At 49.1% G+C, this 16,811-nt stretch overlaps 1 protein-coding gene across 1 annotated transcript in view; it reads right to left on the reverse strand.

Moving 5' to 3' along the window:
* The window catches only part of LOC123492718 (protein unc-13 homolog B-like), a 105,806-nt gene that overhangs the window by 87,189 nt on the left and 1,806 nt on the right, over positions 1 to 16,811 (reverse strand). The window contains exons 2-7 of the mRNA XM_045225610.1: positions 9,498 to 9,520; positions 8,585 to 8,634; positions 8,357 to 8,432; positions 5,964 to 6,032; positions 2,278 to 2,497; positions 1,826 to 2,053 (exon numbers count right to left, since the gene is read on the reverse strand). Of these exons, the coding sequence (XP_045081545.1) occupies positions 1,826 to 2,053; positions 2,278 to 2,497; positions 5,964 to 6,032; positions 8,357 to 8,432; positions 8,585 to 8,634; positions 9,498 to 9,520 (666 nt within the window). The remainder of the gene's footprint in view (positions 1 to 1,825; positions 2,054 to 2,277; positions 2,498 to 5,963; positions 6,033 to 8,356; positions 8,433 to 8,584; positions 8,635 to 9,497; positions 9,521 to 16,811) is intronic.

Raw genomic sequence — 16,811 nt, forward strand, 5'->3', positions numbered from 1 at the left:
TGGTGGGGGGCGTGGTGGTTGGTGGGGGGCTGTAGGGGCGGTGTGGTGGGGGGGCTGCGGGCGGTGTGGTGGGGGCGTAGAGGGTGTGTGGTGGTGCTTGTGGGGCGTGTGGTGGGGGCAGGGGCGGTGTGGTGGGGGGATGTGGTGGAGCGTGGTGTGGTGAGAATGGCGTGTGTGGTGGGGGGCGAGGCTGTGGTGGTGGCAGTGGGGGGCGGTGTGGTGGGGCTGGTGTGGGGCGGTGTGGTGGGGTGCATGTGGGTGTGGTGTAGTGTGTAGAGCGTGAGTGGGTGCTGTAGAAGCGGTGGTGGGGCGTGTGGTGGGGCTGTGTGGTGGGGCGGTGTGGTGGGGGCTGTGGTGGAAGGGCTGAGGTGGTGGTTGCTGTGGGGGGTGTGGTAGGGGGCTGGGGCGGTGTGGTGGGGTCAGGGCGGTGTGGTGGGGCTGTGAGGCGGTGTGGTAGAGCTGTGGGGCGGTGTGGTGGGGGCTGTGGGCGGTGTGGTGGTTGGCTGTAGGGGCGGTGTGGTGGGGCTGTGGGGCGGTGTGGTGGGGGCTGGGGGGCGGTGTGGTGTGGGTCGGGCTGTAATGGGGGCGGTGGTGGGGGCTGTGAGGCGGTGTGGTGAGGTGGTGGGGGCGGTGTGGTGGTGGGGGTGGCGGTGTGGGGGGTGTGGTGGGGAAGCTGTGAGCGTGTGGTGGCTGGTCAGGGGGCGGTGTGGTGGGCGTGTAGGGTGTGTGGTGGGTGCTGTGGGGCGGTGTGGTGGGGGGCGGTGGTGGTGGGGCGGTGGCGGGGGCTGGGCAGTGGTGGGGGCGGTGTGGTGGCGGTGGGCTGTGGGGGCGGTGTGTGGTGGGGGTGTGGGGCGGTGTGGTGGGGAGTGGGGGCGTGTGGTGGGTGTGGTGGGGGCTGGGGTGTGGTGGGGTCAGGGGCGGTAGTGGGGCTGGGCGGTGTGGTGGTTGGCTGTGGGGCGGTGTGGTGGGGGGCTGTAGAGGCGGTGTGGTGGGGGCGTGTGGGGGGCGGTGTGGTGGTGTGGGGGCGTGGTGGGGGGCGGTGTGGTGGAGCTGTGGGCGTGTGTGGTGCGGGGGCTGTGTGGGGCGGTGGTGCGTGTGGTGGGGAACTGTAGGCGGCGTGGTAATGTGGGGCGGTGTGGTGGGGGCTGTGGGCGGTGAAATTGGGCGGTGTGGTGAGTGCGGCGGGTGGTGGGGGCTGTGGGGCGGTGTGGTAGGTGGGGCTGTAGGGCGGTGGTGGTGCTGGGGGCGAGTGTGTGGTGGAGGTGTGGGGCGGTGTGGTGGGGAGCGGTGTGGTGGGGGGCGGTGGGCGGTGTGGTGAAGTGGGCGGTGTGATGGTTAGCTGTGGGGCGGTGTGGTGGGGGCTGTGGGGCGGTGTGGTGGGGGGCTGTGGGGCGGTGTGGTGGGGGCTGTGGGGCGGTGGTGGTAGGGGCGGTGGGGCGGTGTGGTGGTGGTGTGGCTGGCGGTTGGTGGTAAAGGTGTGCGGTGTAGGGTGTAGTGGGGGGGGCAGTGTGGTGAAGGGATGTGAAGCGGTAAGTGTGGGGGCTGTGGGGCGGTGTGGTGTAGGGGCTGTGGGAAGTGCAGTGTGGTGGATGGGGCGTGTGGTGGGGCGGTGTGGTGGGGGCTGTGGGCGGTGTGGTGGGGGGCTGTGGGGCGGTGTGGTAGGGGCGTGGGGCTGTGTGGAGGGGCTGTGGGCGTGTGGTGGGGGCTGTGGGAGCAGTGGGCGGTGTGGTGGGGGCTGTGGGGCGGTGTGGTGGGGGGCTGTGGTGGGATGCTGTAGTTGCAGTGTGGTACTGTGCGGTACTTTGTGGTTCGGTACAGCACGTACCGGTGACGGTGATCTTGGCGGACCAGTTGGAGGTTCCATCTAACACGCTCTGTTTGATGGTCTTCATCTGCTGTGCATGGAGCAGCTTAGCGACAGCGAACACAGCCCTGATCTCCTCAAAGATCTCCGGCTTGTTCCTCTCCCTGATCTTCATCCTGTCCTTCATAGCTGTGATGATGTGCTGGGTCCGGTCCTCTGCTCCCGTCTTAGAGCTCTTCTCAGCTGCCCCTGGAGAGATGGGAGGAGAGAGGGGAGGAGAGAGGGAGGAAAGAGGGGAGGAGAGAGGGGAAGAGAGAGGGGATTTAACAGCCTCAGCATTTTAACCCCATCCTCCTTCCCATTTTAACTATCCCCATCTTCTTCTCTGCTTCTCACTCTCCCTCCCTCTCTTCATCCCCTCCCTCCCCTCCCCTATACCCATCCCTCCCCCCTCCTATTCCTTCTCCACTCACTCTGCAGACAGTCGGCGTTTAGCAGCTCCTGGCACTTCTCGTGAACTTTGACCCCACACTCAGCACACCTCATGCCCTGGCGGGCGATGCCCCACAGCAGCCCCTCACACTCATAGCAGTAGGTGGGAGTGGAGGCGGTCCACACCTGGAAGGCATGGGGCGTGGTGCAGGAGATAGGGTAGATCAGAGCCTGTAGGGTCTTCTTATACACGTGGCTCTTCTGTAGAAGGGGATGGGGGGGGGGGGGTATAGAGAAAGACAGAAAGATAGATAGGAAGGGGGAGAGGTATAGAGAAATAGAGAAAGAGAGAGAGAGAGAGAGAGAGAGAGAGAGAGATAGAGAGAGAGAGAGAGGGAGGGAGAGGGAGAGAGAGAGGGGTAGGGAAACAGAGAGAAAGAGAGAGGTAGGGAAACAGAGAGAAAGATAGAGAGAGGTAGGGAAACAGAGAGAGAGAGAGAGAGAGAGAGAGAGAGAGAGAGAGAGAGAGACAGAAACAGAAAGAGAAAACAAAAAGAAGAAGAGAGAGAAAGTGTGTTTAGTCAGGTGCAGTAGGTGTCAGGGATAGTGGGTGGTGCAGAGCAGAGTCGAGGTGCAAACAGAACCGTAGGCTGAGGTATGAACACTCACCAGGGAACTCAACCCTCTATTGTCTGTTTTGGTTAGAACTGGAATGTTACAAAAGATATGAGTCACCATCAACCATCAGGAGAAGCAAGGTTAGGAGAGGAGAGGAACATCTTCTGAGAATGTGACAGGAATAGAGGAGAGGAGAGGAACATCTTCTGAGAATGTGACAGGGATAGAAGAGAGGCAGTCAACCAGGGAGCACTATAGCATGGATAGGGGAGGGGGAGGGGGAAAGGGAGAGGGACAGAGAGACAGAGAGACAGAGAGAGAGAGAGAGAGAGAGAGAGGGAGACAGAGAGAGAGAGAGAGTGAGAGACAGAGAGAGAGAGAGAGAGAGAGAGAGAGACAGAGACAGAGAGAGAGAGAGAGAGAGAGAGGGGGGCTACAGCAGCATCTAGATCTTCTGCACAGATTCTGTCAGACCTGGGCCCTGAGAGTAAATCTCAGTAAGACAAAAATAATGGTGTTCCAAAAAAGGTCCAGTTGCCAGGACCACCAATACAAATTCCATCTAGACACCGTTGCCCTAGAGCACACAAAACAACTATAAATACCTCGGCCTAAACATCAGCGCCACAGGTAACTTCCACAAAGCTGTGAACGATCTGAGAGACAAGGCAAGAAGGGCCTTCTATGCCATCAAAAGGAACATAAAATTTGACATACCAATTAGGGTCTGGCTAAAAATACTTGAATCAGTAATAGAAGCCATTGCCCTTTATGGTTGTGAGGTCTGGGGTCCGCTCACCAACCAAGAATTCACAAAATGGGACAAACACCAAATTGAGACTCTGCATGCAGAATTCTGCAAAAATATCCTCTGTGTACAACGAATAACACCAAATAATGCATGCAGAGCAGAATTAGGCTGATACCCGCTAATTATCAAAATCCAGAAAAGAGTCGTTAAATTCCATAACCACTTAAAAGGAAGCGATTCCCAAACCTTCCATAACAAAGCCATCACCTACAGAGAGATGAACTTGGAGAAGAGTCCCCTAAGTAAGCTGATCCTGGGGCTCTGTTCACAAACACAAACAGACCCCACAGAGCCCCAGGACAACAACAACAACACAATTAGACCCAACCAAATCATGAGAAAACAAAAAGAGAATTACTTGACACATTGGAAAGAATTAACAAAAAAACAGAGCAAACTAGAATGCTATTTGGCCCTAAACAGAGAGTACACAGTGGCAGAATACCTGACCACTGTGACTGACCCAAACTTAAGGAAAGCTTTGACTATGTACAGACTCAGTGAACATAGCCTTGCTATTGAGAAAGGCCGCCGTAGGCAGATCTGGCTCTCAAGAGAAGACAGGCTATGTGCACACTGCCCACTGTTACGTTCCCCAGTTTCTATGTTGTGGTTTGTGTATTTTCATGTAGGTATTTCAGGAAATGGTTTCCTGAAATTCCCCAACAAGCAGCTGATTGAGTTGAAAAACATTGATGATTGGAGAGCTGACACCGCGCCCTCGTCAGGACGCAGCTGTCTCCAATTACCAACTCCTTCTGAAGCTATATAAGCCCCAGTTCTGTTGCTCAGAAGAGAAGAGGGGAACCAGAATTGCTGAGAGTTATAGCATGTTGGTTGTTGCTAAGACATTTGGTATGTACTGTGTAGTTGTTGCTGTGAGAGCTGATTGAAATGTTTTGTGTTAGTTTGTTGCTCAGAGAGTATCTTTAATGTCCCGAGTTAGTTTTTTTTCTCAGATTTTGTTGTGAACCAGTTTTTGTATTATTCTGTTTCATTTGTTCCCAAGGGGGGAAGGGGAAGGCACCTAGGGAGTGCTTAGGCAAGAGGCCCGCGTAGAAGTTGACTGTCTATGCACACTAGGAAAGACCTGGGCGGACCATCCCTTGTATTTTGGTTAGTGCACCAGGTGGTGCTAGTTAAGTAAGAAGTGGGTAGGCAGGTAAGGTAGGAGAGGGGGCTTTGATATTTACTTTCTTTGCTTTGGTTCCGTCCAGCCCCTTTTCCCCAAACTTACAGTGCGAAGGAATAAATTCCCTGTTAACGGTATTCTCTGCCTTTTGTCATCCTTACTCACACCTACAGTCCCATTCCTCTTTCACGGCACGGAGAGTTGAGTTGGAGCAGGGTGTTACGTTCCCTCTTCCGAGAGGCGTGCGTAACACCCACAAAATGAGGTGGAAACTGAGCTGCACTTCCTAACCTCCTGCTAAATGTATGACCGTATTAGAGACACATATTTCCCTCAGATTACAGAGATCCACAAAGAATATGAAAACAAACCCAATTTTGATAAACTCCCTTATCTACTGGGTGAAATACCACAGTGTGCCATTACAGCAGCAAGATTTCTGACCCGTTCCCACAAGAAAAGGGCAACCAGTGAAGAACAAACACCATTGGAAATACAACCCATATTTATGTTTATTTATTTTCCCATTTGTACTTTAACTATTTGCACATCGTTACAACACTGTATATATACATAATATGACATTTGAAATGTCTTTATTGTTTTGAAACTTCTGAGTGTAATGTTTACTGTTAATATTTATTTCACTTTTTTTACTATATACTTCACTTGCTTTGATAATGTTAACATACGTTTTCCATGCCAATAAAGCCCTTAAATTGAATTGAAAATTGAAATTGAGAGAGATAAGGCAGAGGGATATGGGGCGAGAGGGAGAGAGAGAGGGAGAAAGAGAGAGAGCGAGAGAGTGAGAGAGATAGAGGTAGAGAGGTAGAGAGAGAGGGGAGATGGAGAGGGAGTGGTAAGGAGAGGGAGAGAGAGGGGGAGAGCGAGAGGGAGAGAGGTAGAGGTAGAGAGAGAGGGGAGATGGAGAGGGAGTGGTAAGGAGAGGGAGAGAGAGGGGGAGAGCGAGAGGGAGAGAGGTAGGTAGGTAAAGGAGAGAGAGCTAGCGGGAGGGAGAGGGAGAGAGGTAGAGGAGAGTACTGTACCAGGGACACTATGCTATTTATAAACTCACACCTCACACAAGAGGACCAAGGACGGGTCAGGTAGAATAGATTACCATGAGTGGTGAACAGTGTGTGTGTGTGTGTGTGTCCTCTCACCAGCTCCTGGTCCTTGATGGATGTATTTGAAGCCACAGAGAGCCCAGCCTTCCTGGCCTGCAACATGGACTGAGAGAGAAAGTGAAAGAAAATGAGGATTGAGGAGAGAACATAGGTTTATTATGTACAACTGTGACTTAGTTCAAACTAAGATACGTGATATTTTAATTCTGGTTGGTTAAATGTTTTGGATACACTTTTAAATAGGAAGTCTAATTTTAATGGGGGGAAGGGACGTGATGTTATCCGCACACCTTCACTTGTGAAAGCAGATGGATGGGGTTTTTCTTCTGCAAATGTGTGAACAGGGGATAAGGTTTCTTAGCCTGGGTACCAGTCTGTTTGAGTTGTCATACCACTCCTTGGCATGACACAGAGTACATGGAGTGGAATGTTAGCTAAATAGGTTCTGGATTTCAGGCTAAAGGTTGCTATGGGTCAGGATAGACTGTTGTGTGTGTGAGTCAGACTGTGTGGTTGTCAAACTGTTAGCCGCTCCATGCTAAACGGCTAGAATGCTCTGAGGAGAAAAACAGGAAACAAAACAAACAAAAGAGACCACTCTGATATCATAACATCACTGTCTGTATGAGGTGTGTATTTCCTTTCGTTTCTGAGTGCCAAACATATGACAGCTTGTGTGTGTGTGTGTGGGATAAGCTTTGGACAGGATTCTAATTGGAGTGTGTATTTGTTGTGAAGTAGGTGCCAGACTCGATTCATATTGTAAAAACAGATTGTTTTTTTTCTCTCTTTTAACAAAAGAAGAGCAGATGGTGAAGGCTCTTGTGGAGTACCATAACACAGTGACTAAAGCTCAGAATATTTCTAGTTTCTCTCTGTGGATTGACTGTTGATCTCAGAGTGAAACCGTTAGTCAGACATGACTGTTATTGACTTGTTGTTGTCAGTGTGTGAGGCTGTGAGCATTGTGCAGTCGTGACACCCAGCTTGTGTTCCCCACAATAGCAAACAGAGAAGATCTGTCTGTCTTTGTCTCCTTCTGTATGTGTATTGTAGACTAAAGTATGTCTAATTGTGTGTGCAGAAAATGTGTGTGTGTGTGTGTCTGTGTGTGTGTGTGTATGTGTGTGTCCATAGATTCTACTCTTCCATGCTATCATGCAGTATTATAATGGCATCTAGACGTTCGTATCAATGGGATTGGAAGGACAGATGTGTAAAACCAGGAGGAGAAAGCTCACAGACACTTACCATTGCCTGAGGGAAGAGAGAGAGACAGGGCAGGCAGAGGAAGAGAGAGACAGAGGAAGAGAGAGACAGAGGAAGAGATATAGAGGAAGAGAGAGACAGAGGAAGAGAGAGACAGAGGAAGAGATATAGAGGAAGAGAGAGACAGAGGAAGAGAGAGACAGAGGAAGAGAGAGACAGAGGAAGAGAGAGACAGAGGAAGAGATATAGAGGAAGAGAGACAGAGGAAGAGAGAGACAGAGGAAGAGATATAGAGGAAGAGAGAGACAGAGGAAGAGCGAGACAGAGGAAGAGATATAGAGGAAGAGAGAGTTGGAGGAAGAGAGAGACAGAAGAAGAGATATAGAGGAAGAGAGACAGAGGAAGAGAGAGACAGATGAAGAGATATAGAGGAAGAGAGACAGAGGAAGAGAGAGACAGAGGAAGAGAGAGACAGAGGAAGAGAGACAGAGGAAGAGAGAGACAGAGGAAGAGAGAGACAGAGGAAGAGAGAGACAGAGGAAGAGAGAGACAGAAGAAGAGAGAGAGACAGAGGAAGAGAGAGACAGAAGAAGAGAGAGAGACAGAGGAAGAGAGAGACAGGGCAGGCAGAGGAAGAGAGAGAAAAATAAAGAGTAAAGATTAGAGTCAAAAAGAGGATAGGTGTTCCTCAGAGAGAACCTTTCCAACATTCGATTGCTGAGACCAACCATATGTAAAAAAATGTATGCACACATGACTGACTGTAAATCGCTTTGGATTAAAAAGTCTGCTTAATGGCAAATATACATTACATTCAACACTTAGAAACACATCAAACACACATTCATACTTCACTCTGCTCTGAGAGAAAGGTCAATGTATTTTTCTTTAACAATGTTTCTAAAAACATGTAAATAATGCACACTTGGAAACACAACCATGAACTTGATTCAATTCTAAGTTTTTAATCTTTACAGTGCAGAATAGTGCGTGGAAATACAGGTTCCTGCATAACCATCACCTCAAAGAAGACGCTGTGTAACGGCTCTGTGCTTATTCTGTAGTATATTATTTTACCTTAACAGATGTCTTATTTATCTATTTACTTTCAAATATGTTGTTATTGTAGATCTGTCTGTCTGAGGTACTGTAAATTCATGGGTCAAAGATCAAAAGGTCAATAGGTCAGAGGGCAGGGTTGAGGGGTCAAAGGAACTCACCAGCTCGCTGACCAGGGGGATAGGCCGTTTCTTGCGGAGGTCAGGCATGCTGTCGATCCCAAAGGGTGTGGCACCACTAAACTCACACAGTTAGAAACAACAAAATAAAAAACACAGGAACAAATCTATTAGAGGTTATTATTACAGGATTCATTTGACCACATGAGTATGTTCACACACACACACACACACACACACACACACACACACAGAGGCAGTGTCACTGACCCAGGCTTAGCCCACTGGTGCTTGCTGGGCTCTCCATCTCTGTCTCGGCCCTGTAATAAAGGTAAAAAGGTCAGATGTTTAGCCACTGAGACTGACATTTCTTATAGAAGTTATAATAATATAGCATGTTCACATGATATCAGACAGAGAAAGAGATAGACAGAGAAAGAAATAGGGGTTAGACTGGGTTGGTTGATTTTCAGTGAAGCATGCAAAAAAAGCGATTCCCATCGCCAAACAAACAGACTGACAGTTGGATTAGTGTGAATCATAAAGTGAAAATGAAGCAGCATAGAATAGGGTACTGCTTCCCACACACACACGCATCCATGCACACACACACATACACACACACACACACACACACACACACACACACAAACACACACACACGCACAAACACACACACATGCGTAACATTTAACCTTCCCTATCAAATACACTTTTTGCTTACCCTGTCAACAAACAATCAACCAATCATTATCAGTACAATCCATGCCATAATGATGTCCCTCCACTGTCTACTGAAGGCTGTTTCTATGTTCAACATGCAGTCAATAATGGCCTATTCATTGTGATTTACACCTCATAACCATTAAAACTACTGCATTTACAGACATTTACAGCAAAGCGTGGAACTACAGTTAAAGTGAAACCCTGAGATACCTATATCCTGTGCTTTAATGTTCCCTCAACTCCTTTAATACCAAGGAGAACCCTGGCTGCAGCGGCAACATCATAAAGGGTCAAAGGGTCAAATCACCACCAAGAGACAAACCAAATGAAGGAAGCAATGTAGGCAATACTACTTGTATAAAAAGGTAGTAACTCATGAGCAAGATTGGTCAACTTCAAAACACACACACCAGTTATGAGGACATGCATATAAAGACATTGACTTGAGAAAAGAGACCTGATCGTCATCTCGACTTCCATCTGAAAGAGAGGAGAAAGAATAGAGGAGAGAGGAGAGAGGAGAGAGGAGAGAGGAGAGAGAATAGAGGAGAGAGGAGAGAGGAGAGAGAAGAGAGGAGAGAGGAGAGAGGAGAGAGGAGAGAGAAAAGAGGAGAGAGAAGAGAGAAGAGAGAAGAGAGGAGAGAGGAGAGAGAAGAGAGGAGAGAGGAGAGAGGGATAGAGGAGAGAGGAGAGAGGAGAGAGGAGAGAGGAGAGAGAAAAGAGGAGAGAGAAGAGAGAAGAGAGAAGAGAGGAGATAGGAGAGAGGAGAGAGAAGAGAGGAGAGAGGGATAGAAGAGAGAGGAGAGAGAAAAGAGGAGAGAGAAGAGAGAAGAGAGAAGAGAGGAGAGAGTAGAGAGGAGAGAGGAGAGAGAATAGAGGAGAGAGAAGAGAGAAGAGAGTAGAGAGAAGAGAGAAGAGAGAATAGAGGAGAGAGAAAAGAGGAGAGAGGAGAGAGAATAGAGAAGAGAGAATAGAGGAGAGAGAAAAGAGGAGAGAGGAGAGAGAATAGAGGAGAGAGAAGAGAGAAGAGAGTAGAGAGAAGAGAGGAGAGAGAAGAGAGAAGAGAGAAGAGAGGAGAGAGAAGAGAGAAGAGAGGAGAGAGAATAGAGGAGAGAGAAGAGAGTAGAGAGGAGGGAGGAGAGAGGAGAGAGAATAGAGGAGAGAGAAGAGAGGAGAGAGGAGAGAGGCAGAGACAAAGAGAGAGGCAGAGTCATCAGCTAAGCAGTACAAGTAAAATAGCACAACTCCTTCCAGCTGATCCATTAGCAGTAAAACAACTGTAGTGATGCTGGGAGGGTGATGGTACAGTAGTGATGCTGGGGGGGTGATGGTACAGTAGTGATGCTGGGAGGGGGATGGTACAGTATGATGCTGGGGGGTGATGGTACAGTAGTGATGCTGGGAGGGTGATGGTACAGTATGATGCTGTGGGGGTGATGGTACAGTATGATGCTGTGGGGGTGATGGTACAGTAGTGATGCTGGGAGGGTGATGGTACAGTAGTGATGCTGGGGGGGGTGATGGTACAGTAGTGATGCTGGGAGGGTGATGGTACAGTATGATGCTGGGGGGGTGATGGTACAGTATGATGCTGGGAGGGTGATGGTACAGTAGTGATGCTGCGGGGTGATGGTACAGTAGTGATGCTGGGAGGGTGATGGTACAGTATGATGCTGTGGGGGTGATGGTACAGTAGTGATGCTGGGGGGGTGATGGTACAGTAGTGATGCTGGAAGGGTGATGGTACAGTATGATGCTGGGGGGGTGATGGTACAGTAGTGATGCTGGGAGGGTGATGGTACAGTATGATGCTGGGGGGTGATGGTACAGTATGATGCTGGGAGGGTGATGGTACAGTAGTGATGCTGCGGGGTGATGGTACAGTAGTGATGCTGGGAGGGTGATGGTACAGTAGTGATGCTGGGGGGGTGATGGTACAGTATGATGCTGGGGGGTGATGGTACAGTATGATGCTGGGGACGTGATGGTACAGTATGATGCTGGGGGGTGATGGTACAGTATGATGCTGGATGGGTGATGGTACAGTAGTGATGCTGGGAGGGTGATGGTACAGTATGATGCTGGGGGGGTGATGGTACAGTAGTGATGCTGGGAGGGTGATGGTACAGTATGATGCTGGGGGGTGGTGGTACAGTATGATGCTGGGAGGGTGATGGTACAGTAGTGATGCTGCAGGGTGATGCTACAGTAGTGATGCTGGGAGGGTGATGGTACAGTAGTGATGCTGGGGTGCTGATGGTACAGTAGTGATGCTGGGAGGGTGATGGTACAGTATGATGCTGGGGGGGTGATGGTACAGTATGATGCTGTGGGGTGATGGTACAGTAGTGATGCTGGATGGGTGATGGTACAGTAGTGATGCTGGGAGGGTGATGGTACAGTATGATGCTGGGGGGGTGATGGTACAGTATGATGCTGGGGGGGTAATGGTACAGTAGTGATGCTGCAGGGTGATGGTACAGTAGTGATGCTGGGAGGAAGATGGTGAAAGAGGCCCCACAGTGAGACTGATACAGGGATAGATGGGGACTGAGGTCATGAATGTTTCATTAACATGTATAATCCATCATGAAAATGACTCCTAATATCTCCCTTCTACTTCCTCTTTGATGCCAGCCGTACTTTCAGAGGACATAGTTCATGCTTTTAATCCAGTAAATGGCTATACTGCCAAAGCAGCTCCTAGAATGGCTGGTGATGCATTGCTCCAAATGGGGCGTATAACTACAGGATCAGCAAAGAGCCAATTCTATATTATATACCTTTCATCGGCCATTCTATGTGATTTACTTCCATATATGTTACGATAAAGCCAATTCTACAGTGAGGGAAAAAAGTATTTGATCCCCTGCTGATTTTGTACGTTTGCCCACTGACATAGACATGATCAGTCTATCATTTTAATGGTAGGTTTATTTGAACAGTGAGAGACAGAATAACAACAAAATAATCCAGAAAAACGCATGTCAAAAATGTTATAAATTGATTTGCATTTTAATGATGGAAATAAGTGTTTGACCCCTCTGCAAAACATTACATTTACATTTACGTCATTTAGCAGACGCTCTTATCCAGAGCGACTTACAAATAGGTGCATTCACCTTCTAGCCAGTGGGATAACCACTTTACAATGTTTTTTTGGGGGGTTGGAGTAAAGGGTGGGGGGTAGAAGGATTACTTTATCCTATCCCAGGTATTTCTTAAAGAGGTGGGGGTTTCAAATGTCTCCGGAAGGTGGTGAGTGACTCCGCTGTCCTGGCGTCGTGAGGGAGCTTGTTCCACCATTGGGGTGCCAGAGCAGCGAACAGTTTTGACTGGGCTGAGCGGGAACTATGCTTCCGCAGAGGTAGGGAGCCAGCAGGCCAGAGGTGGATGAACGCAGTGCCCTCGTTTGGGTGTAGGGACTGATCAGAGCCTGAAGGTACGGAGGTGCCGTTCCCCTCACAGCTCCGTAGGGCAAGCACCATGGTCTTGTAGCAGATGCGAGCTTCAACTGGAAGCCAGTGGAGTGTGCAGAGGAGCGGGGTGACGTGAGAGAACTTGGGAAGGTTGAACACCAGACGGGCTGCGGCATTCTGGATGAGTTGTAGGGGTTTAATGGCACAGGCAGGGAGCCCAGCCAACAGCGAGTTGCAGTAATCCAGACGGGAGATGACAAGTGCCTGGATTAGGACCTGTGCCGCTTCCTGTGTAAGGCAGGGTCGTACTCTCCAAATGTTGTAGAGCATGAACCTACAGGATCGGGTCACCGCCTTGATGTTAGCGGAGAACGACAGGGTGTTGTCCAGGGTCACGCCAAGGCTCTTCGCACTCTGGGAGGAGGACACAACGGAGTTGTCAACCGTGATGGCGAGATCATGGAACGGGCAGTCCTTCCCCGGGAGGAAGAGCAGCTCCGGCTTGCCGAGGTTCAGCTTGAGGTGGTGATCCGTCATCCATACTGATATGTCTGCCAGACATGCAGAGATGCGATTCGCCACCTGGTTATCAGAAGGGGGAAAGGAGAAGATTAGTTGTGTGTCGTCAGCGTAGCAATGATAGGAGAGGCCATGTGAGGATATGACAGAGCCAAGTGACTTGGTGTATAGCGAGAACAGGAGAGGGCCTAGAACTGAGCCCTGGGGGACACGAGTGGTGAGAGCACGTGGTGCGGAGACAGCTTCTCGCCACGCCACTTGGTAGGAGCGACCGGTCAGGTAGGACGCAATCCAAGAGTGAGCCGCGCCGGAGATGCCCAGCTCGGAGAGGGTGGAGAGGAGGATCTGATGGTTCACAGTATCAAAGGCAGCAGACAGGTCTAGAAGGACAAGAGCAGAGGAGAGAGAGTTAGCTTTAGCAGTGCGGAGAGCCTCTGTGACACAGAGAAGAGCAGTCTCAGTTGAATGACCAGTCTTGAAACCTGACTGGTTTGGATCAAGAAGGTCATTCTGAGAGAGATAGCAAGAGAGTTGGCTAAAGACGGCACGCTCAATAGTTTTGGAGAGAAAAGAAAGAAGGGATACTGGTCTGTAGTTGTTGACATCAGAGGGATCGAGTGTTGGTTTTTTGAGAAGGGGTGCAACTCTCGCTCTCTTGAAGACGGAAGGGACATAGCCAGCGGTCAAGGATGAGTTGATCAGCGAGGTGAGGTAAGGGAGAAAATCCCCCAGAACTGTGAGGGGTGAGCCATCCTCAGGAAAGGAACTTATCAAGGCGTCAAGCTCATTGATGAACTCTCCAAGGGAACCTGGAGGGCGATAGATGACAAGGATATTAAGCTTAAATGGGCTAGTGACTGTGACAGCATGGAATTCAAATGAGGAGATAGACAGATGGGTCAGGGGAAAAATTGAGAATGTCCACTTGGGAGAGATGAGGATTCCTGTGCCACCACCCCGCTGACCAGATGCTCTCGGGGTATGCGAGAACACATGGTCAGACGAGGAGAGAGCAGCAGGAGTAGCAGTGTTTTCAGTGGTAATCCATGTTTCCGTCAGCGCCAAGAAGTCGAGGGACTGGAGGGTAGCATAGGCTGGGATGAAGTCTGCCTTGTTGGCAGCAGAACGGCAGTTCCAGAGGCTGCCTGAGACCTGGAACTCCACGTTGGTCGTGCGTGCAGTGACCACCAGGTTAGAGAGGCAGCAGCCACGCGGTGTGAGGCGTTTGTGTAGCCTGTGCGGAGAGGAGAGAACAGGGATAGGCAGAGGCATAGTTGACAGGGTGCAGCAGATGGCTACAATAATGCAGAGGAGATCGGAATAAAAAGAACTAAACATCTGGGAAAGGAGAGAGCGGGGCCTCCCTCACCACAACTCCCAAATATAACTCTCCCAACTTCCACCTCAGAAACTATAATTGTTGTAAACTACAGCGGTTCAATGTTTTCTAGGAATAGACTAACCTAGTTTATTCAGCTAGCTAACTAGGTGCAGTATTATTCCGTGAAAATCGTCCGGGCACCTCGTCATAAGACGCCACAGCCAGCTAGCATGCCGGTCTCCAACAGCAGGGTTTAGCGCCAATACTCAGCCACAACAACCACCAGTGTATCAACACTCAAGCAGATCGTTCGTGTCCGTGCCTAACGTTGTGGGTTAGTCCCGACAGCTTGAGCGCGTCCGTCGTCAACTTATTCAGCCAGTTAGTTAGCTAGAATAGTTAGTAAACTAGCTAGCCATTGCTTTCAGACAAAGAAGAACCCCTCCTTTCACGGCACGAACACACAGAGAGAGCCAAACTAACGTTAACTAGTCACCCATGTCCCGAATTCCTTGAGCGACTCGGGCTATCAATATGTAAAAAACTAAACACAAGTGTAGGTTATGACTTACCCCTAGCAGCTACTGTTAGCTAGCCAAGTGCAAAGCTAGCCACTGAACTGAAAAACATTACTTAGTACTTGGTGGCAAAACCCTTGTTGGCAATCACAGAGGTCAGACGTTTCTTGCAGTTGGCCACCAGGTTTGCACACATCTCAGGAGGGATTTTGTCCCACTCCTCTTTGCAATCTTCTCCAAGTCATTAAGGTTTCGAGGCTGATGTTTGGCAACTCGAACCTTCAGCTCCCTCCACAGATTTTCTATGGGATTAAGGTCTGGAGACTGGCTAGGCCACTCCAGGACCTTAATGTGCTTCTTCTTGAGCCACTCCTTTGTTGCCTTGGCCGTGTGTTTTGGGTCATTGTCATGCTGGAATACCCATCCACGACCCATTTTCAATGCCCTGGCTGAGGGAAGGAGGTTCTCACCCAAGATTTGACGGTACATGGCCCCGTCCATCGTCCCTTTGATGCGGTGAAGTTGTCCTGTCCCCTTAGCAGAAAAACACCCCCAAAGCATAATGTTTCCAGTTCCATGTTTGATGGTGGGGATGGTGTTCTTGGGGTCATGGGCAGCATTCCTCCTCCTCCAAACACGGCGAGTTGAGTTGATGCCAAAGAGCTCGATTTTGGTCTCATCTGACCACAACACTTTCACCCAGTTCTCCTCTGAATCATTCAGATGTTTATTGGCAAACTTCAGACGGTCCTGTATATGTTCTTTCTTGAGCAGGGGGACCTTGCGGGTGCTGCAGGATTTCAGTCCTTCACAGCGTAGTGTGTTACCAATTGTTTTCTTGGTGACTATGGTCCCAGCTGCCTTGAGATCATTGACAAGATCCTCCCGTGTAGTTCTGGGCTGATTCCTCACCGTTCTCATGATCATTGCAACTCCACGAGGTGAGATCTTGCATGGCGCCCCAGGCCGAGGGAGATTGACAGTTCTTTTGTGTTTCTTCCATTTGCGAATAATCGCACCAACTGTTGTCACCTTCTCACCAAGCTGCTTGGCAATGGTCTTGTAGCCCATTCCAGCCTTGTGTAGGTCTACATCCCTGACATCCTTGGAGAGCTCTTTGGTCTTGGCCATGGTGGAGAGTTTGGAATCTGATTGATTGATTGCTTCTGTGGACAGGTGTCTTTTATACAGGTAACAAGCTGAGATTAGGAGCACTCCCTTTAAGAGTGTGCTCCTAATCTCAGCTCGTTACCTGTATAAAATACACCTGGGAGCCGGAAATCTTTCTGATTGAGAGGGGGTCAAATACTTATTTCCTTCATTAAAATGCAAATCAATTTATAACATTTTTGACATGCGTTTTTCTGGATTTTTTTGTCGTTATTCTGTCTCTCACTGTTCTAATAAACCTACCATTAAAATTATAGACTGATCATTTCTTTGTCAGTGGGCAAACGTACAAAATCAGCAGGGGATCAAATACTTTTCCCCCTCACTGTATATACCCCCCAATCAAATATAATAGCATGTGATATACTGTAAGTGACATGGAAGTCAATGGAAGCTTAATTCCATATATGTTATGAGAAATAATACACACTGAAGAAGATTAGTTCTGGTGATGAACAAAGTAAAAGCCTTTTTAAAAGCTATTGCGCCTCCACTGACGAAGATGTCTATGAGGTACAAAATCCACTCAAACACTACCTTTTGGTATTTTTTTCATTAGTCCACTGTTAATACAGCCCCAAAAAGTTTTGCATGTCAGCAGTCAATTGGACCTTCAAGAAGCAAAGTGTCATTTGCCACATCATCATGATGATGCAAAATGCATCATATGATGCAAAACGCATCATCATGATGATGTGGCAAGTGATATATTGAAAACTTGACTGCTGACATGGAAAACATTTTGGAACTGTATCAACAGTGGACTAATTAAAAAAAATACAAAAATACAGTTTTTGAGTGGTATTTTCCTTTAAGGGATCGTT

The sequence above is a fragment of the Coregonus clupeaformis genome, chromosome 16 (assembly GCF_020615455.1).
Source record: "Coregonus clupeaformis isolate EN_2021a chromosome 16, ASM2061545v1, whole genome shotgun sequence".
NCBI classification, from domain to species: Eukaryota; Metazoa; Chordata; class Actinopteri; order Salmoniformes; family Salmonidae; genus Coregonus; species Coregonus clupeaformis.